The 22,068-nt window shown below is 38.8% G+C and overlaps 1 protein-coding gene across 2 annotated transcripts in view; it reads right to left on the bottom strand.

Annotated features, from left to right (window-relative positions):
* TPK1 (thiamin pyrophosphokinase 1) overlaps positions 1 to 22,068 on the bottom strand; it is a 302,807-nt gene that overhangs the window by 155,470 nt on the left and 125,269 nt on the right. For both annotated transcript variants that reach the window (XM_063158005.1, XM_063158004.1), the window contains exon 4: positions 1,831 to 1,903. In XM_063158005.1, the coding sequence (XP_063014075.1) occupies positions 1,831 to 1,903 (73 nt within the window). The remainder of the gene's footprint in view (positions 1 to 1,830; positions 1,904 to 22,068) is intronic.

The raw sequence follows: 22,068 nt of genomic DNA, 5'->3' as shown, positions 1-22,068 counted from the left end.
AAACCTACTATCAATTTGAAGCCATTCCCACTAATTCTGTCACCATATACTCTTGTAAAAAGTCTCCAACTTTCTTTTATGCTCTCTTCAGGTACTGAAATGTTGCAGTTAGGTCACTCTGAAGCCTTCTATTTTTCAGTCTGAACCATCTCACTTCTCTCAGCCTTTCCTCATCTCCTGATCTCTTCACCCCACTAATCATCTTCAGGGCCTCCTCTGGACTCACTCCAGCAGGTCCATGTTGGGAGCCCAGAGCTGATGCAGCCCTGCAGGTGGGCTCTCACCAGAGAGGAGCAGAGGGGCAGAATCCCCTCCCTCTCCCCTCTGCCCACGCTGCTTTGGAGGCAGCCCAGGGCACGTTTGTGTCTCTGGGCTGTGAGTGCCCATGGCTGGGTCATGTCCAGCCTCTCATCCAGCAGCACCCCCAGGGCCTTCTCCCCAGGGCTGCTCTCCATCTGTCCATCCCCCAGCCTGTGCTGGTACTGGGCTTGCCCATGTCCATGCCAAACAGAGTAGAGCATTTTGCAGTTTCCCCTTTTACAGACTCACAGAATCACAGAAGAAGCAGAGTTTGAAGGGACACACAAGGATCAATGAGTCCAACTCGCAGACCTGCACAGCATCATCCCCAAGAGTCACACCATGTGCCCAAGACTGTTGTCCAAATACCTCTTGAATTCATTTATTCACAGATCATGAATTTTCAGTCTGCAATGAATACTATTAACCTAAATCTTTTCATCCTATTTTCACTTCCCAAGCTGTAATTTAGATTCCTGAGCATTTTTCTTGAGCAGTTCTCCTAGAGATGAACAGCCATCAGACATTTCTCCATCCTAAAAAATGGGGTAGAATATGGAAAGTGCCCAGACAGAGAATATAACCCTGCTCGAAACACTACTCCAGCCCTCCCCTCACAGTTTGAAACCTTTTTTCCTAATCATTTGATCCCAAATCCATCAGGGAAGATTTTAGGCAAATTTCATTCATATACATGAATCAGCAGCAGACTAAGTCAACTACTTGAGAAGGATCAAACACTCCTCTTCAAGTGCAGCCTGCTGCAAAGGTAAGCTGGCCTGTCAAGGCAACCTCTGAATTTGCAGAAGCCTGCTGTCCAAGACGCTAGGGTGAAGAACTGTGCTCATCACAAAAGCCTTAACAAGTAGGCAGGTGAAGTGTTAAACACCAAAGAGTCAGGTAAAGGCAGGACTTCGAGCCCTAAGACCTGAGAAAAGTGAGTTTACATTTATGCTGCTCACTGGAAATAAATTAACACAAGCAGGGATTTATCCAATAACTCATTAAGGAGGGCATTCCACCAGTGTAGCAGAAGTAGTTGACTGCAATTCAATGCTTCAGTGGGTGAGGAAAGAGACAGATTTCCCATCTGCAGCTTTCCTCTAAAAATGTAAAGTCATATCCTACAAACAGCACACCAAGAAACGCTCTCTAGAAAGTGTGTGGATACCCACCAGGTGGGAATCATGGTAAGTTAATCCTTATTTCTCTGTATCTCACCATGCAAAAGAAGTCACAGATTTTTCAGGAAGTTTTATCCTAGTTTCTAGATGCTGTAATCTCTACCACCATATGATCTATCTCATCACCTGATAGTATGGAAACTCACCCAGGTTTCTGGCATACTGCACCTCCTGTGTTTATTTTAGTACAGTACCACAAAGCACAACTTCTGAGCTTCTCAGGTGTTTGCAACTGAAGCCTCGAAGGTAGCAATGATGCCAGAATCACTTCATGACCAACTGGAGCACTAATGGCTTGGATCTTATAATGCTGTATCACAGAAAAACTCAAAGGGATTTAATTTACCTTGACCTTGTAGTACTCCTTGACTTCAGGCTGAATGGAATCAAAATCACCACTGATGTAATCAGGCAAGAAGCTGAAAGGAAAGCAATGAGCAGTGAAATGAAAAATTAATCCATCTTACTGTATTTAAAATTTATTTTCTCAAGAGTACTATGGGCTACAAGCATTAATCTTCATAAAGGAATATGTGTTCCCTAAAAATCATGTTCAAACAAGTTGATGTGAGGTGATACAAAAAAAGGTAACAAACAAAATGTAAAACTGGGAAATCCATTGTCCCTTTTCTGAGGGAGCAGCACATTACTTAGATGCTTATATATCTCTCTTACTTAGATGCTTATATATCTTTCTGGGTCAGCAAGACTGGTCCTATTTGCCTGGTCCTAGAAAGGCAACTTTCAAATATCTTTCAAATGTATCATTCAGTCAGCAAAGTATTTGAAATAGCATATCTGAGTGCTGTACATCAAGCCTCAGAGGATATAATTTGTCAGAAGATGATGATGATGATGCTTCTTGGACAGCTGGTATGCCATAAACGTTTCAAGGATTTGTATTTTAGTTGTTAGTGATGTCATCTCATTTCTACTCTTCTCAATTATTAAAAATAATCCCAAAATATAGAAGCCAAATGCTCAGTGATTTTTAACTCACATGAACTTAATTTCAACTCCTAACCATCATTTGTACAGTAATATTGCTGCAAAGCATATAGAAATAATTTAGTGATATTTATCTTATTTTGCCACATGTAGCTTTTTAATTGCAGAATGCTTAAAAATATTTATTGCATAAATTCATGTCAAATTGATAATGAAACTTCCCCTGTGCTATAGAAAGAACAGTGTAAGAATATCTTTTGAAAGAATATCAATGCCCCCAAAACACTCAACACCGCTTTCCATCTCGCAGAATTTCTTGATTTTAAAGAAGCAGCTGACAGGTGAGAGAGTGTTTCCACTGTTTCAATAGATAAGGCTGCACTGAGTTCTGAAAGTAAAGTTGTGATTTTAGTTAACTACATGGCTACCATACTCTACAAGGGGATGACAGTTCATCAGCAAATTAGTTTCCAGCTTAAACTTTGTTACAAGGAATTGAGCAGAGCATATTGGGACATATTTTTTCTGCCACATGATTTCAGAAGAATGCTGCAGGGCCTAGAAACTCCTCATATCAGTAAAACTTATAAAAATCCCATGTTCTGTGTCCATGCAGAGATTTCAAAAGAGACATGTGGTCACTGGCAACCACTGGTTTTCTTTGACCTGAAAGCTGCTCCAGTAGAAGCTGGTAAGTACAAGAGCTGTGAGTTAGCTCATGTGCAACTATGGCATTTCAAATTCCCTGCTGTCCACCATTACTAAGGTTGTTATAAAAGGATATGTTCTAAAAAGAATCCCTCCAGAAGTGATGGTCCAACACGCACTGCAGTGAGAAGGGCAGTCCCTGCTGCACTGGGTTTGACTGAGGACACAGGAATGAAGTAGGAGAAATGCAAATGCTTTAGTGCTCTGTTTCATATGCTTCCATCAGCATGGTTCAAAACTAAACAGAAAATTAGGTTTAGTCCTTCATTGTAAAGACTGATCTTTCCAATGTACAAAAAATACCACATTTTCAAAAGTTAAAATTTAAATAGGTTTTTTTTTTTTTTTACCTTTCCATGAGTTCCCTAATGAAATACTACTGAATACAACATGCCTACAAACTTGTAGGTATTCTCTTTCAATTTGTTATTTTGTAATTATTTCTTCCTGACTGAAACAGAGCCATTAAAAGTAAACTCACTCTAGGCATTTCAGTGGTGGCCCTGAATGCAAGCCCTGAAGGTATTCCAGCAGGCTGGGCAGCAAGAACAGCAGCCAGTTGTCATGGAATGCCAGCTTGGTATGACATAGACATCCACTGTGATGAAAAAGCTGTTTATCTTACTCAAATGCCATATATAAATCCAAAAGTGTCTTTCCTTTTTATTTTTTTCCCTCTCTACAGCAGCTACAAATGGCAGTGCTTTTAAATAATTAACTATTTCTCCTGAATGCTTCAAGAGATATAAGTGGGAGAAGAATTAGCCAATAAAAAAGGTGCCTTCTAAGAATCAAGTGCTCATTCAGAGCTTTTGTTCTCATCCAAAATGAAACTATTTCCAATCAAAATCTAGTTTGAATTTTTCCAAGCAGAAGGAACAGGCACTTCAGTTGCACTTTCCATGGGCTCTGCTAGGGTTCCTGGCTGTGCTTCCAGAACATGTCTCCTCTGCCAGGAAGCTCTAGGTCCATTTTCAACATATCCTCTCTAAATCACTCACTTGGAGCAACCACAAAACCAGAAGTGACTAAAGGAAATAACGAGATGTGACTGGGGACCTCAAAATTTCAAGATGTCTAAGCCTCCCATTAATGGTCATGAAGAGAAGAATTCCTTCTTCTTTTCTCCTTTTCTTTTAGAAAGAGCAGAAACAAGGAATGTTCAGAAAGCCATGCCTGATGAATTAAAAAAAAAAGTATAGTAAATCTCAACTCCACTGTCTGCCTCACAGACATGAAAAAATATGTCTGCTTAATCTTCAGAGGGAGGATGGCTGCTCTTTGTAGCTCACTGACTATGCAAACTAGAAAAAGTGTGGAAGAGGTTTTCCAGTTTTTACAGAGAGAAGTTTGATAAGAGGATTCACATTTACCCCTGAAAGAATTCTCTGCCAAGGTTGTTGACATAGAAACCAAGAAAGAAAGAAGGATAAATAGGAGCAAGCTGCAACTGCCTACTCCAATAAGCACTTTCTTTGTCTCCCGTGACCAGTGAGTACAGTGCAAACTTATGGGTTTTGTAAGAATGTATAAAGAGCATGCATGTTATAATAAAAACAGGTTTGAAGCCTTCTGAAAATGGAGTGTGTTGCTTTGTATTTTCTCTGTCTCAACTACAACACAAAAGTAAGGCAACATTCAGTATAGAGTCAAAGGCTGCATTTGACACAGTCCTTTTTGAGTTCTGTGGAACAAATTTCTTGATCCAGGTGAACAGATTTGAGTCAAAGCTCTTTCCAACAAACACAAGTGAACAAAGCTCATGGTGTGAAGAATTCTTCTTGACTGACTAACCTCAGAGATTAGCACTGATATAGAAATAGGGGAAATAGTTGAGAGTTTGTTCTATGGGAAAAAAACTTCATATTAAAGCAACTCAATAATATTTTTTAATAATTGGGTTTCACTTGTTTGCTTCCATATAGTTTTGTGTTTACTCCTGAGTACAGACTGGTGCAGGAGAACAGGCCTGGGAGAATCACACATCAAGCTTACTTCTGTTTGAGTGGAAGAAATTATGTCAGGAGAAAAGTAGCAAGAAAAGCCTCTCCATAAAAGTTAAAACAGCTGCCCTTATTTAAAGTACAGATTAAAACCAGGTATTATATTAGTCTAACCCATGTTTTCCTGCCCTCTGAACTGAAATTAATGAATAATTCTTATTCTGATGCATAACTGTATTGAAGATGACATATTTCAGTGACATATCTGACACACATCCTTTAGTGAAGGAGTCTAACTTTTTGCCCATAATGGCAAAATATGTCTTTAATTCCTAGTGCAATTTAAAATTTTAATTTCTAAGCAGTCTTGATGATGCAGTCTACTGCATTACAGAACCATATTTTATCAGTCTCATTAGCTATTAATTATCACTATGCATATAAGGTCATGACCAGCTCAGCTGGCTTGATTCTCTGCTGCTTTATATTGACATATATCAGGAGTGAGCCAAATTCTTAATCCTAATGGGACTAAAAGTTTAAAATTCATGTGAGATCAGCCTAGTCTACAAAGTCTTTTCTAGAGCTGTCAAGAAGCATAACACCAGGCAATGAGCAACAAAAAAATCTTCAGAGGTTTGGGCTAACTGGAGTTTTTCTCACTCTTTTCAATCTCTTTTTGTTTTTCTGCATGTTGAGGGGTTTATTCTGTTTGGATTAAGTTGTGTTCATTCTGTTGTTCTTTGGACTTGCCTTTTTTTTTCCTCATCAGGGTCTTTTAGAATCATACTGCATCCATCTAAAATGAGTATGGAGTCACGAGGGCCAGGATTACTTTCAGATAAGGACCCAAAGGCACTTCCATGCCAGACTGCTTATCTTTTATCTAACTTCTTTTATATAAAACCCCTATAGTTTCCACATGGAACCTTTAAAAGTTTACCTAGCATAGGAAGGAAAAACAACACTATTTCTCAGCAGTTAGGAGATGGATACCAGCTAGATGATTTATACAAACTGGGTAAAGGCTGAATGTTGACTGAACAGTTTTATGAACTCCCAGGACCCTGGGCTGGAAAACAGGGGGGGGAAAAAGAGAGATTCCAGCAAGTTTGACATAGTTTCCATTTACCCCAGTAAATTTTTAGTCACCAGCACCATAAAGCAGCAATTGATTCTTATCATAGATAGATTACAAAATAAATAAAAGCTATTATACTGTGAGGTTCTGCAAACAAGAACAACTGTGCCTTTTTCCTTCAAGTAATACATCTAATAGACACAGCAATATTGTTTTTAAATATTCAGCACTAATGTACACTAACATTTAGCATATTTAACACTAGTGTTAAATTTAAAACATCAGAATGTTTGCTTCTTTATTCACTCATTTTAAGAATTCAGTGTGAAGTGTAAAATATGCGTTTTCACACAGTTATGAAAAAGAAAAAAAACCACAAAAACCCACACAAAATGATCACACTGTAGCAGTTTATACCAAAAAAACCTATGCTGCCTTCTTAAATAAAATGCTTGGGCATAACTGCTCAGCTCTATCATTAATTCAAAGTTACAGTTTCCTAGTACTATTGACTTTTCTTGTGATCCAGCTCCTTTAGCACATAATTGCATGCAATTAACCTTTTTTAAACAAATGTTAACATCAGAGACATGAGCATTTAAAGGCAGTATCTGCACACCCTTTTATTCCTTCAGCTACAGCACAGAAAATAATCCCATGCAGACAAACCATGTGTTCCCAGCTGTATCATCTGAGGGCACTGACTGGGTTCCCTATATTTTTTTCTTCACTACTAAAAATAAATTTGAAACTGGGTATCTTTTACCCTGGACTGATAGGCACACACAAGCTACATTCCCGTGGAATAAAAACCAGTGAGGACAAAATGCTGCAGACTGAACATGAAGCAAAGCCAGCTCTGACTTTTGTAAGCATCTAGCACTTGGGAATACAGAAGATAGAACTCTCTAGCACTACTTCAAGATAAGCATTAAAATCACAGTTTAACAAAAAAAAAAAAACCAAAAAACAACTACTTAAATCTAAAACAAAATTTAATGGTCTCCACTCTATATTTGCTAACTGTTAATGTGCACTTTCAGCTTGCCCTCCTGATGTCCTGACAGAAAGAGTAAGTGAGGGCTGTTCTCATCAGAAAGGTGTTAAGTCTGTTTAAATCTGTCAAAAGTATACTGTTATCTGCTGTGAAGATCAAAGTGCCTTTTTACTCTCAGAGACATGTACAGCACAAGCAGGTACCTTTTATACATTGTCTCAGAGCAGCACATTTGGATGCTCCAAGTAGCTGCACAGAGGTGAGTTCCTGGGTAAAGGAGAAATGTCAGATAGTGAGATATATTCAGAGTTATTGTCTATTCAGCCTATAAATACCTTCCTGCATTACCTGCAAGGTTACCACAAGAAAGGGTCACACCTGCAGCTCAGAAGCACAACACTAAAATACCAATACAATTAACCAATTCAAACTGACCATAGAAAAGAATTTTGGTTTGACTGATCTTGAACAGATGACACAAATGATTCCATAACTTATTATTATCATGAGGCTTTAAAAAACAGCTAAACCCCAGTCCTTAGCTTGTCCACCCTCTACCTCCCAAACAAGACTCTGTTGAAGACAGTAAGCTTACATTTTTTCTGATTCTATGGTTCCCATCACTGCTCTTTCAATCCCTCAAACCTCCCTTATCACTATACAATATTTGTAGCAGGGTATCACTGACAATGATGTGCTAGTTCTGTATGAATTTAGAGAGAAGAAACAAAATCAACAAGAAGAACCCCAACTGTTTCCCACACCTTCTTCAAAGGCCTTAATAAAACCTAATGCTCATTATGCAATTACTTCACAAAACAATTCCCACACCACAATAAATCCAGATGTGATTTAATAAGACTTAACAAAAAAAAAAAGGGAGGGGGTACAATGCCAGCACTGTCAACACTTAACAATTTAACAAAGAAAGTGAGTGCATGCCTGCATCAAAATATACACAGATAACCTAAACTCTTTGCACAGACTGTTAGCATATCTGCATATTACAGTCAGATAGTTATGGGGTTAAAAGTACTTGGAATATTAGGCAACCTTGAAAAACAGCCTCTTTTTTTCCTTACTTTTTAAGGAGCTTAGTGTTAAAGAGTATGTAAGTATTATTTCATTTGCAAACCCTACAGTTTAAAGAAAAAGATGAAAGTGTGTGAAGATGTGAAGGCAACAATGCATTCATTTATGCTTGCCTGGTATGCAGTGTCACCTTGCAATAATAGAAAAGTAGCTAAAATAAATTGAAGAACATATTCCCTTCAGCTCACACTGCTATGGAAAGCACACATCAGGGGGACATCTTCCAGACGGGAGAGCCAACTTTCTCCCATTATCATTACAAATCCAAAGAAGCTTACACCCTGCCTCAAAACCTTGTCCCTCAGTGACAAAGATGAAAGTTAATGATAGCTACAACTGTGGCATTTTTCTTTTTAATAGTCAATATTTGAAGCTTTTCTTCAGTTGCTGTTGATACAGTATGAGAATAAGTCATGCTATGAGATTTAAGAACTCCTCACTTGTTTGCCATGGTGCTGAACATCCTCCTGTGTTCAGGTAAGTACATGTACTTAATGAAAAACTCAGCATGCTCAGAACAAGCAACTCCCAGGGACTGCTGCTAAGTACCTGTGGTTTTGTTTATATAACTCATAGACTGAAGTATTTCTTAAAATAAAAGATAGCTGATGGTAATACATGATCTTAGAGAAATTAAAGCTGAAGCTGTTCAGCACAACTCAGCATTGCACAGGCTCAAGCATCATACCTTCTTGTTGAATCCTTGGCAAAAGGATTTTAAGAAAAGGAAGCTGGGCTGTGAGTTTTCATCCTTGCATAGGGCACCATGGCTGAGGGATGGACATTAATGCAGGGGCAAAAAACACTCCAGTGCCTCAGCACAAGTCACCCACAAGCACACGATTTTGAATGCAAGCAAAGCATAAATACTTGTCTGGAAGGGCCAGACTCCAGTCTTCTAGGACTCAAAGCCAGAGGAAAGGGGGTAGAAGATCGGCACTGCAGCCTCTGACAGGTGAGGGTATCTGACTCACTGAGAAGATGGAGGCTGACAAGACCCTTGAAACAGTTTTCCTTCTTCATGTCAAAGCAACAGATGGCAGAATATGCTCAAAAAAATTGAGAAAAAGTAGCCATTACATGAAAGAAATGTAAATTATTTATTAACATTTTATACTGTGCATGAAAAATCAAAAGGATTTGACCTAAAATGTCGTAAACTTAGAGCAGTCACAAACTACACAAACAGATTTAGAAACGAGTCTCAAAAAGATGGCACTAGAAGCCACAGCAGGGTCAGGGCTTCATGGAGTGCCAAGTTAGATGTTGCTGCTACAAGGCAACAGACTTTTCCAAGACAAGATAAACAATTCCTCTTCTTTCCTAGAAATGCTAGAAACATGCAGATTATAATTTTCAACCTAATCAGAGAGTTACTAACAATATCTTCAGTGCAGCTTGAAAACTGAATTACAGTTCTGAAATACAATTTCAAAAGTCAGTTTGAATGACTGGTATTTAAACTCTAGGTGTCCTTTCTGTGAACTTTCACACCACTAAGAACTCTCAAAAGTCAAGCACAATCAAACAGTAAGAAGTTACACGTGAAAGATGTTCACTGGGATTTCCCTGCTTCCATTACTTTACTTCCTCTCACAGGAGTACCTTTAGTACCTGCTCTGAGTTTAGCATCTGTTTACAGACTTAGAAAACCAGGGAAGAACATCTTTGCAAGGGAGGTTGAGTTTGAAGCAGCCCTTTGCTTCTAGAAACGAGAAACTGAAGTAAGTAGCTTGCAGCGGAAATCCTCTGGAGCCCTTTCCACACGAGGAGTCATGAGTACAATGAGAAGAGATTTATCTCCTTACTGAGCAGCTTGTTTCAAGCAAACAAGAGGAAATCTGCAGGTTTTCAAAAGTCTATATTATGCTTCCTCTGTTTGGGCCTGCATTTTCTTTTCTGATTTTCACATACACATCATTTTATAGACGGATATTCAGTTTTGTGGCCACAAAAGAGACACCTCTACAGTTACTTATGAGTAGGATGCCATGAAAAATGAATTGTCATATAAAAATTTGTTTAAAGAACACCTACTTGTAGAAAAAGTCTTCAGAAGAAAACCAGAACATCTGATTACAACACAATTATTGAAACGCAAACTTGATTTTGTATAGTTATTGAACATGCTTCTTTATCCTAGGCTCTGATTGCCCATAGAGCAGTCACTGAGCAAGTCATTTTTACTTTTGGTGAAGAGGTGCTTAAGTACCTTAAACATGTTAACATAACTCCTTCAAGTTTCCAGCACTTACAGTTATAAAGTTTATAATAGTTTTCAGAGAAATATTGCATTGAGGATCCTGAAAACACCTGGACTACACAGAGGAACAAAAACTATCACTTCATGTTTTTAGGGGGTGTGAGCCCACGTGCCAAGGAATGGAGAAAAGACCCAGAAGAGCAGGGAGCTGTTTGAGGTCTGTTGTTTCTGTATGACTGGAACTGGGTAAGTCACTGGGAGGCAGAAGTTTTATTAAACCCTTTGCTGCTGACCTCTGCTGCAGCTTCTCCAGAGCTGGCAGACAAGCAGGATGTTCCAGCAGAGCATTAGCATTTCAAAAGGTACCTGCACCTCTTGCCTAGCACAGAACCGCAGCATTAATTAGAGAGACTGCAGAAGATAAATGCGCATACAAAATGAGACTTGGGCTCTATTTGATGCTGAGTAACCTCTACCAAAAAGCACCCTCCCTTTCATCAGATAAACTCAAGGGAGAACTCTTCCATTTCTCCACAATTTAGCTGTACAATGGATGACTGTATTTCATTTTATGGAACCCGTGATTTAGACAACAAGCTATTGAAAAGTTTAATAGAAATTCTTTTAAGGTTTGTACTAATTGAAAAGATGAAAGGTAGGCTTAGAGCTCTGAAGGAATTGGTGGAAAACTGTTTAGTATACCAAGGTTCTGTCTTCAGTGGGCTGGAGCATCACAGCTCTGTAAAGCTCCTGCAGCTGGCAGAGATCCTTCTCACTTTAATCCTGGTTTTGCTCTTCTGGCTCTGTCACAGCCCCTACAGAGTGAAGGTACCAGTGCCATATTTTAGTTAGCAAAGTCAGCAGGTTTACAGCTATGAGTGCACACAAGCAGTTCTCTCTTTCAAGAGATTAAAAGTGTTTCAAATGACTGTTTTCATGAGCACAGCTGCAATTAAAATGTCTCTGATGAAGCTCTAATTAAAGAATAAAACCACCTTTTATAGTTACTTGACATATGGATGAAATAAAGAAACAAAATAAAGCTGCTACTCTCACGTATCAATAAATCTGCCTTCTGATCACAGCCTGATGTACTCAATTGAAATAGTTTTTCTACCAGGGTTTTATTTGCTATATTTTTTATAAGGGATAAAGAATGAGGGACTGACAAAATGTGTTCATCAAGGGAAAAATCAGCTCTCTTGACATTTAATTCTGTAAAACATTTAAACTGCTGTACCAAACAGGTAAGTTCCTACCTATGCTCTGCACCGTAATAGATGCAAAAGAACGTCTGGTTGACTGTGACTTGGTTGACAGACCTAAATTTTTATTTCTTTTCACTGCTCATTAGTGAACAAACCTACTTGCAATGAAATACAGTAATTTAAGGGAACGTGCTGCAGTGTCACCCTGGCTACTATATGAACTGTCTGCTTTCCCAAAGACTCCCACGTACAAGGAAATGCTATTCTAGCTGTTAAAATTTTCCATTGGTTAAGCTGCAGTCAGGTTCTTCCTCTGTCACTGTCATATTTTCTGGAAAAATCCCTTCACCAGGATTTCTTCTCCTGGGAAGCTGAGAAGCCTCAGAGAAAAAGGAAAAAACAATATTATCTCATTTTTCTCTCCTGTTTTGCTGCTTTGGAATGTGGTTGGAGATTGTTTATCCAACAAGTGGTGGTTTGATTGGTTTCATGTGAATTATTTTTACTTAATGACCAATCCCTGTGCTGGGACTATGAGGAGTCAGTCAGGAGTTTTTAATTAGTATCTTTGTATTTCTGTATGTATCCTTCTCTATTCTTTAGTATAGTTTTAGTATAGCATTCTTTAATATAATACAATATCATAAAACAATAAATTAGCCTTCTAAGAACATGGAGTCAGATTCTCAATTCCTCACTCATCCTGGGGACCCAGCAAATACCACACTCCTCCTGGCAGTCAGCACAGCTTCCAATGTCTCCTAAAAAAAAGGCCTGTTTTAGAAGTTATCCATTACCACCCCTAATACCAGAAGGAAGCTCCCTGCAGTTCCCTGGATGGCTAATCTGAAATGAAGACAATGTAATTACACAGCCATGGTATCCAATGTAATGGTGGGAAATACTCCTTAAGGGAAAAATCCCTAAATTTTGAACTGGCCAAAGCACCATGTAAAAACCTGAAGTCCTTCCTGCTTCTCAGAGCTTCCTTCACCACTCAGAAGCACCAGCTGCCACAGAGATATTCAGAAGATAAAATCTTTTCCCATCTTCAGCTGGAATAACTGATCAGCAGCTAATCAAGCCAAGGTAACTTACAAAAGTTGAAGATCTGGTTTATATTAGTTATTTCACAATTTAGCTCACAGGTGATAAATATCAAAAGGATGAAGCAAGCCATATCCTTTCTGACCTCTCATACGTGGGAGGTGGCTACTGTGGACATATGGTACTCTTGTTTGACTACTACAATGTCATCTTCTGCTTATTAAACTCATTTTACCAAGGAAACACTGATCCTCAGCTCAACATAAAATGGCTTTCATAATCACAGGAGTCTGTGCTGGTTTTTGTGTTTGTTACAGACTTGGCAGCCCTAACTCAGGGGGAAAAACTAACAGCAATTCACAGAACCATAGAATGATTTGCATTGGATAGAACCTTAGTGATCATTAGTTCCAACCCTGCTGCCATGGGAAGGGACACATTCCATGACATCAGGTTGCTCAAAGTCCCACCTAGACTGGTCTTGAACAATTCCAGGGATCATAAATATATCAAGGCAGCAAAATTCTGCAAGAGGTCAAGGTCTGCAAGTAATCCTTCCTTCAGATCACATTATATTTCTACCACTGTGAGGCCTTAACTATAACTTTCACTGACAAGCACCAGAAACTGCAAGCACATGCTAAAATCCTCCCTAGGTCTCAGTCCTTCAAACCTGCACATGTACAGACCCACCTGGCACACAGAGCCAGCATCTCTCCCCTCCAGGGAGAGGGAAGCTCTGTATCAGCTCCATCCGAAACCAGCACAGCTACACACACAACACAGCTGGCAGCACAGCTGGTGAGTCAGAACACACAAGGAGTCCAATGCAAAACTCAAGCTCAGAAGCAAATTCATCATTGCGTTCAGAATTGGTAGGACAGAAGAGGATGCAAAATTATTTTATTTAATACATTCAAAACAGAGCAATTTTCCACATAATCTTTGCTAAGGAAAAAAAAAAAAAACAAAAAACAAAAAAACAATCACCACCAACTAAATGCAACCACACACACAAAAAAGGAAAATAATTTAAAAAAACCCCCAAAAACCTGCAAGCATGACCAAGAGAAATCTAAAGGGCACTGTGAAGGGTCTCCAAGGCTACACTGAGAACTTGGTTGACTGAAGTGTATATAAATCTGGGCTAGCTTTAAAACAGCTCAGAGACTGGTAGTAGTTATAATGGCAGAGCTTGCTGTGCTTGTTTCCAGAACATTGCCAGCTTCACATATAAGGGTCTTAACTGTTCAAGAAAGAAATGTGTGTGCCTGTCCATCTCTCCCCACCCATCAGTCAGACTAGGGCACTACAGCAAATTTTCAGCTGACAAAGTAGGTTTGTATTACTCCTGCTTATTATTATACTTTTAATACCCAGGCTGTGGCTAGGATCTCCCTACCAAGCTCCTACTGCCTGTTACTTAAGCTGCCTGTCCTTATTAATGCTTCATCAAAGCAAGGAAATCGTACTGTGGAGGGAAAGTTTGAAGAGAACCCAAGGCAGTCTTCCTGTTTGTGTCTGCAGCATTTAGTTTACTGCCACTTTAGAGCACAAATGAAAGCATTGAGATAACTACCTACCTGACAGATATGAGATGCAGGTCAATGTATAGTTTTGTGCTTATTTGTAAGTGGCAATCACAGAAAATAACTCTGCACACTGGATTGGGGCATTAGAAACGTTACAAACATAAATGTACCTCCTCAATCATCCTCCTTTCCCTCTCTTTGTCTGTGTGGGCTAAAAGCACTCAGACAGAAAATACCTCATTCTTGATAAGTAACACATATTCCAAAAAATCCCTGTCTTGGCCTCTGCACAAGTAATTTTCTATCAAGTAGAGTAGCTGAAAATAATTTAATGTTAACACTGATGCTGTTGGTGCCCTGCTTATTATAAAAAAAAGAAGTAATAATACCCCCATATGAACTTCACATTTTATTGTGATTAAAAAAATCATATAACCCTTAACTGCTTTTCTACTAAGTTCTATTATTGTCATAATCACTTTGACTTAATCTTTTATTAGATTTCAACACATTAATTACCTTTTCTTATAGGATAAGAACTAGATCTTAAGGACACAGATCTGCCTATAAATAATACAAGTGCAATGATGAGCTCTTATTAAAAGCAATTCCCCTTACATACAGTTATAGTAATTTTTCCTTAGGGAAGACATTCAGTGGTCTAATATCCCTGCTGCCATCTGCACCATGTGCACTAAAAGAAGGGAGAGGAGAACCCTGAATAGATGCAGCATTGGAAATGTTCTGGAAAAGACTGGACACAGATGAGCTGTGAATCAGACACTTTGAATTAGTATATGTTGAGATGCTCTGGGAGTAGCCTGAAGACTACCACAGGTGACTTGGAGTGTAACATCATGACATCATTAGAGATGTCATTCAACAGAAGATGTAATTCATCTGAATGACAGTGTGGCCCATTCCTTCAGTCCAAAATTCACTACTAGATAACTCTTTCCACACATTTTTATACCAGCAGGTAGTAATACATTAATTCTCAGGTTGATAAGTTTTTGAAAAATGTGTAAAGTTAGGAGGATTAGACCTCTCTGCCTGATAATGAGGTAAGAGATACATATTTTATTGGCAGAAAAACTGTCACTGAGATTACTTTCGTAATTGTTCTTGGAGAGAAATGGAAAGTCCTCCTGAAGATTAACAGAAAACTCTACTTCATTGTAAGCAAAGCCATTGCCTAAATCCTGTTAAGTACCTGCTAAGTTCCAATGCAAAACAAGCCTACACCAGCCAGCTACAGCCAGCCAGCTGGTAATAAATTGGAATTTGGACTTACATGCTGATAAAGAGGCACCAAGATTTTGGACCATTCTCACCTTCAAATCCAGCTCCACGTACTCTGGGAAGTGCAGCACACCCACTCTGTCTTGATAGCAATGAACCTCAGGTGCACTCCACACAGCAACAGTTTTTGGGGATCCCATCTGGAGTGTTTCAGGCTATGTGGCTCCCTAATTCTAAAAAACATCACCTCCCTTACCTGGATAGGTATGTCCCTGATAGAGAGGGAGGTGGAGAATATCTTTGTTCCAACTCATGGCTTCACAACCAGCTCTAAGGCCCAAGAAGGGCAGGCTGCAGCATCCACGAGTCAATGCAGCCCTTTCAGAGCCCAAGGTGTGGAATAAAAGTGCCACTTCTTTTCAGCTGTTCTCCTGGCTGATGATGGTGCATGGAAGAGCTCCAAGGAGGAGGAGTGTGTAGGAGCAGTTTTCCCCATCTCCGTCTTTTACAATGTGGGAAAAACTGTTTGCAAATGCAGCTTTCAGATGAGAAAATAAAATAATTAAAATTACTTTTTAAACAGAGAAGTAAGGAATTAAAGCTACAACCTACTGGTAATTCATGCTTTTGGTCTCTAGATTCCTATAATATGTTTGGAGATTGCAATAATTAACTCTTCAGAGATAACAGAGTGGAACAAGTCAGTGTGTGAATGTTGGAATTGGCTAATTTTCAAAGAAGGTTGGGGAAAACAAAGAAAAAGTACACTTGGATTGACAACTTGTGTATGGTCCTGTGTCATGATCCAGCCTAATGCACTTGAACAGGCTGAAATATTAGATCCCAGAAGCACAAGAACTAAAAGGGAAATTTTGATGAACTCTTAAACAGGGTCATGAACATGACTGTATTTCTGCTGGTGCTACTAAAAGAAAGCATAACTTGCCATGGCTTTTCCAGTGTGAACATGGCAAAGGAAGCACTTTCCCCTCTGACTAAAATGTGATCCTGCAGAATGGGGAAGGCATCACACTCCTGATGAAAGCCCTCCTCAGCATGCTGGGAATGCTATTAGAGTTCTTGAAACCCCTGCTGAGGTGTATTATGATCACACATATGCATGACAGTGCTGACCACTTAATCCCCATTCTGTCATAGGCAAGTTGGAGAATAAAAATTACACTGACACCCAAGGGTATTTTATAATAGAATACAAAATAAAACAATAAATTTGCAGATGATTTTGGCTTTGCCTCATGGTACTGCATTATGCACCAAATATTCCTGGCCTCTCATTCATTACTATTTAATTACAACAGCATACCTTTCTTTCAGACTTAATTAACCTCTGAAAGGAGTTTGTGACCTTGGGATCCTCCTGCACATTTGCTATGTGCTGTTGGAATATTGCTCTGCCTGGAAACTCTTTCTTTAATGCTGAGATTTAATGAAGTGCACAGGTTTTTACAGGGAACACACAAAATAGGAGAACCCTGCATGTGGTCACTTAATGAACAAGAGCTAGAGCATATCAATTAGAATCATAAATCAATACTAAATTAACATTAGAAGATGCCACAAGAGTATCCCCAGAGGAGAGGGTCATTACAGTAAACATGATCATGAATGCTCTTCCCAATTACTTTCACTGTGGGGCAGAGAAGAGGGAGTAAAGAAATGAGCAGGGATTTATCCATTTAGTTCCTATTTGTTTAAGCCAGCAGAAGCTTAAGTATCCCTCTAAGCCAAATGACAGTGCAGTACAGTTCCAGCTCCTGTCTTTGTCAGAAAGTGCTGTTCAAGCTGAAACACTGTGCTGTGAATGGAAATGGGAGAGCAGTAACCCCTTCACGAGATGAGAGGCAGAACCACAGCTTGTACAACTCCTTTCATTGCTTTGCTGCAAAGCGTCCAACAATGGATTCATGTTGGCCCCTTGGTGCCAATCAGAACAGACTGGTGCTTGCAGAGCAGGTACTAGTCCAGTAACTCACTTGCTAGGAATGTTAACTCCTCAAAATGGATTCCTCATCATCCTGAGAATTCCTTCTGAGAACTAAAAATCACATCAAGCCATGCATGCTCCTCATACAATTCCCTCCTGTACAAAACCATCCCAAAATAACCTTATGCACAGTTTCCTTTTTTTCCTACAATTGAATGCATCAGAAAGAAGAGATATTGACCTCCACATCTGTCACTTCATTAATTACAACCATTTGTTGTCAAACCTCACAGATGATGTTTTAGCAAAAAAGAAAGAAAAAGGCACTGAATTCTTTACTGAGTCTTTTCACGTGTCTTTTTGGGACAGCCTGTCTTTCTCTCACTACTCAAAATACTTTTATGTGCACGATTCCAATCTGATCTGTCACCAATATTTAACACCCCTGCTACAGCTTACAAAATTAGAGAACATCAATCCTCCCACGGATACTGCTGGAACTTGCAGAGGAAAACAGTAAAGTGTTTCTTTCTTTCTTGTTACAGAACAACAAGTTGCTCCACTGGAGTCATTAGCTAGGTTTCTTCCAGACACTTTTCTCCTTCTCAGCTTTAGTATCAAAAACATTTTCACTCCCTTCCCATCTTTTTCCTTGTGCCCTGTTTTTCTCTCTCCCTTCCAATTTTTGCCTTTTTTCGATTATGTCTGTCCCTAACCTGTTTAGATACACCTAACACCAAGGCAAAAACCCTGCTGAGAAAGAAACAGAGATATTCAGGGTTCTGCTGCATTGGTGCATAAAGACTCTGATTCCAAGTCTTTGTAGAGTAGCCTTGCTTCTGTGCAGAGGGAATGACAGCCACAGGCACTGCTCTGGCCCACAGCTGCATGCCCACCACTGAACAATGAACGTCATTGGACTTGTAACACACACCAGTTGCAGAAACTATCAATCAATCAATCAATCAATCAATCAATCACTACTACCCACTCAAAAGCTTAAAACAACCCTTGAAAGAACAAAAGCTGACCTAAAAATCCTACTGGTCTCATAGAAAATATTTTGAGCTACACCCGCATACCAGTCTCTTTTTTATGCTGAAGGAAAAAGGGGGAGTCCAAAGGCACACACTTTTATCCATTACCATTGCTATTCCCTCTGTCATTGCTTCATACATCAAGCACCCTAAAAATACACATTTTCTAACCTGCTGATCATTATCAATCTTCTTCACTGGTATCCTATTAGGTCTCTCCACACCAATGAGTTCATCTAGTCTCAAGCTGCAAACCCCTACATTTCCTTGCACTTAGATAGTCACTCTAATTTGTGAACAATGAACAAATGAAGGGGATGAGCTATATGGTTTTTTATTGCTTCTATTCTTTTTTTTTAATTTGCCAGATACCTTTTACACAGAGATCAAAACACTGGAGAAAATGAAGAGCAAACTGCATGCACATGTGTACTCTGTGATACAAAACATCTTATCTACACATCCCCATTAGTCACGAGTGATGTGAGTACCTTCAACTCCCCACTCAGCTTTACTTCAAAAGAGAGAAACTTATTCCAGCTGGTGTTTCTTAAACACCAGGGAAAGCCAGGCAGTTTAAGAGTTATGCACTCTGTGTAGGTGGGATATCCCTCAAGAGTTAAACCAAGAATAAACCAAGAATTATTCTTAGAGCAAGAATAATTTATTGCTACAGGATTAATTTCATTCCTGATCTTACTGCTACTATTTTAAATAATCTAAATATTTTGATCACTCTGTGGGCATCTCAAAGTTGCTTCACATACAGTAAGCAGTAAAAACTTCCAACTATTGCCAATGCTGGAATCAGAGTAATAGATGCTCAAACAATATTTACACAGTAAAAAGATTTTTTTGTTTGGTTTGGGATTTTTTTTTAAATCAAAAGGGATTAAAATGGATCATATCCCAGTCTCTGGAAGATGTGGTTACTGATAAAGAACAGTAGGACTCTTGCTGTTGTTCCATCCATTTCGCAGGTTGTTGGAACAATACCAGGTTGCTGAAAACATTAGATCCAGTTGTGGTGATTTCCCTGCTTGCAATCCCCATGGAGAAGTGATGCATTATGTAAAACATTAGTTATAATGCAAGAATTCAGGGCAATACATAGAGAGGGTATAATTGCTTAGGCATCTAGTGCTTAATATGTTACCAATTAAGTCAACAGAACATCCTGAATTTGTACTAAAGGCAATCCTCATCCCTATTCAACAAGCATAGGCCCCATCTATTTGTTGTGACAATAAAGAAAAATACCTAAGTAACAGCAAAAAAGATAACAAGACTGACAAACTTGCATGGAATTGCAGTTCACCTCATTCACCAGGTTAGTTTCAAAATCCTGAAAAAAGCCACAACCTAATTTCTACAGGATCTTCATGCTGTGTGCCCACCAAGACAGTCAGTGGTCAGTCTTGATTTGTTTCTTCTCTCTCTAGAATGAAACATAACTTTCAAACATGTTCAGCTGTATTTTCTCTCTAGTATTATTTGTCTGACCCTTTTTATTTTGTAGTCAGTTCAATATTCCTTGGTATTCAGAGGAACAAACAAGGACATCACTCCAAAGCCAATAGAAGCTGAATGTGTCTCTTCCTTAGCTCACTTCCATAATTTCTTTGTACAGTACATACACATGCCCCTATTTGAGCTAAAAAGAACTAGCGCAGGACAGATGTAATTTTATTCTGAATGTTTCCATGTTCAGACTGTGTTGCAACATACAGGTATTTTAGTGGTGTGCTAGAGCTGCTGTCCAGCCCTTTATCTACTGCTCTTTTCTCTCACCTCTCTGAAGTTCGCTCTTCTATTCACATCCTTGCAGGGCTAATCTTTCCTGAGGTGCTGATATGTACACAAGTGCTTACAAAAAGATAAGAATGGAAAATATTTGCAAGTAAAGGCAATGCCCACAGCACACAGGAGATGCTCACACTGGTATCAGAAACCATCTTAGTGCCTTAGTGCATTTTTGAGTTGAAACACTCTCTATTTCATAGCTGAGTTAATGAGTCAGAGCTGAAGGATGTGCTGATACTGGTCCAGGCTCCTGCAGAGACACCAAAACCCATTTGCAAATAGCCTCTAGACTTGCTCGTGTGATATGTCCCACACAGGCAGAAAAGCATCAAAACACAACCCCAGTGAACCTTGATTCATTTCCATTAATTTTAAGACACTGTAACCTTGGATCTAATCTACCTGCTGCATGATTAGACATTATTCTGTTCATTTATTTGGGATCAGTATGCAAGATATTTCTGTACAGCTTACACAATTTCCAACAGGCTTTTGACTATCTTTTAACATTATTGCCTGATGTATTTTCATTTTATCTGTTATCAAAAATAGATCTTTCGTCCTTTGCTCAAAAATCAGAATTCTCTACATTTCTCTATAACTGACATTCACTACATTTAGTTATATTGACTAAAACTTTTTTTTTAAAGTCTGTATGCAAGAGACAGCAATTTATCTCCTTTTTTATTTAACACAACTAACTCAAAGCATTACAAGATTTTTTCCTCCGCCATTTTGCAAGAATGGAGCAGAGGCTGTTATCTAAATAAGGCCAGTAGTATGGTGGTTGGAGAAGAGTGTACACACTCAAGAGTGTGATTTTTGTATGAACTATTAGTTGAAGAAGATTTGAGTTCCTGGTAATATAAGTGTATCCAAGAGCAGCTTTGGAGGTACCACTGTACACATTATCCACATGCTTGAGCAAGTTTTTTCTGGCAGCAGAACAAAACTTATTCTGTGACAGCTCAGAGCTCAAATTTTTTAATAAGGATTAACCCTCCTGTCTTAAATGACAGAATTTGCTGGGTTGACTGGCAACCTTATCTAGTCCAACTTTCCATCAACCAGCAATTAATTGATGCTCAACCCTTCATGAGGATGGCTTTGCAACTGGTTCTGCAGTTTTTGCTCTATAGTTTAGCCTTGTCAGAAGAGGCACAGGGTATTCATCTCTTGACCCTAAAAAGTAAATTTATTAAATATGCTCAGTTATCAACAGTAAAATGCAGCCTTGATCACAGTTTTAGAACAGTTCCTTGTTCTTGATAGCATTATCTGTGAAAACAACTGTGGCACAAAACATTTTCGAATGAAAATATGAAAAGAGTCCATTTGTAAAATGAAACCACTCTTGGAATACAACTAGATTTAAAAACAAATCTTACCAGAACAACTAAGAAAAATAAAGATGAATGTATTTATATTCTCAAGTTTTACTTCTCATCATAGTCTACAATACATAAAGTCCTCCCTTTCGTAAGCTTCTGGCTTCACTAACACTAATTTTAAACAGATTTGAAGAATAGAATCTTCTGTTCTGAAAATAAAAGTGTCCATTTGATTGCAAAATGTTAAAAGTCAGAACTTCACATATTTATAGAAAGAGAGCAGAGTCTACTGAAGAAAGAGAATAGGAAAGAAAACCAAGCAATAAACACCCAGAATATATTTATGCTTCAACAATCACTAATAAGTTTACTAAAATAACATTTTAGAGATGGCAAAAACTAATCTGAATAATTTGTCTATGGGTATTTTTTGTGTTCAGTCCCATTAGGCAATATACTGTAATTTG

Source organism: Melospiza melodia, chromosome 1 (genome assembly GCF_035770615.1).
Source record: "Melospiza melodia melodia isolate bMelMel2 chromosome 1, bMelMel2.pri, whole genome shotgun sequence".
Classification (NCBI taxonomy): domain Eukaryota; kingdom Metazoa; phylum Chordata; class Aves; order Passeriformes; family Passerellidae; genus Melospiza; species Melospiza melodia.
The sequence above is the reverse complement of the archived record's forward strand: the minus strand, read 5'-3'. Positions and strand labels throughout refer to the sequence as shown.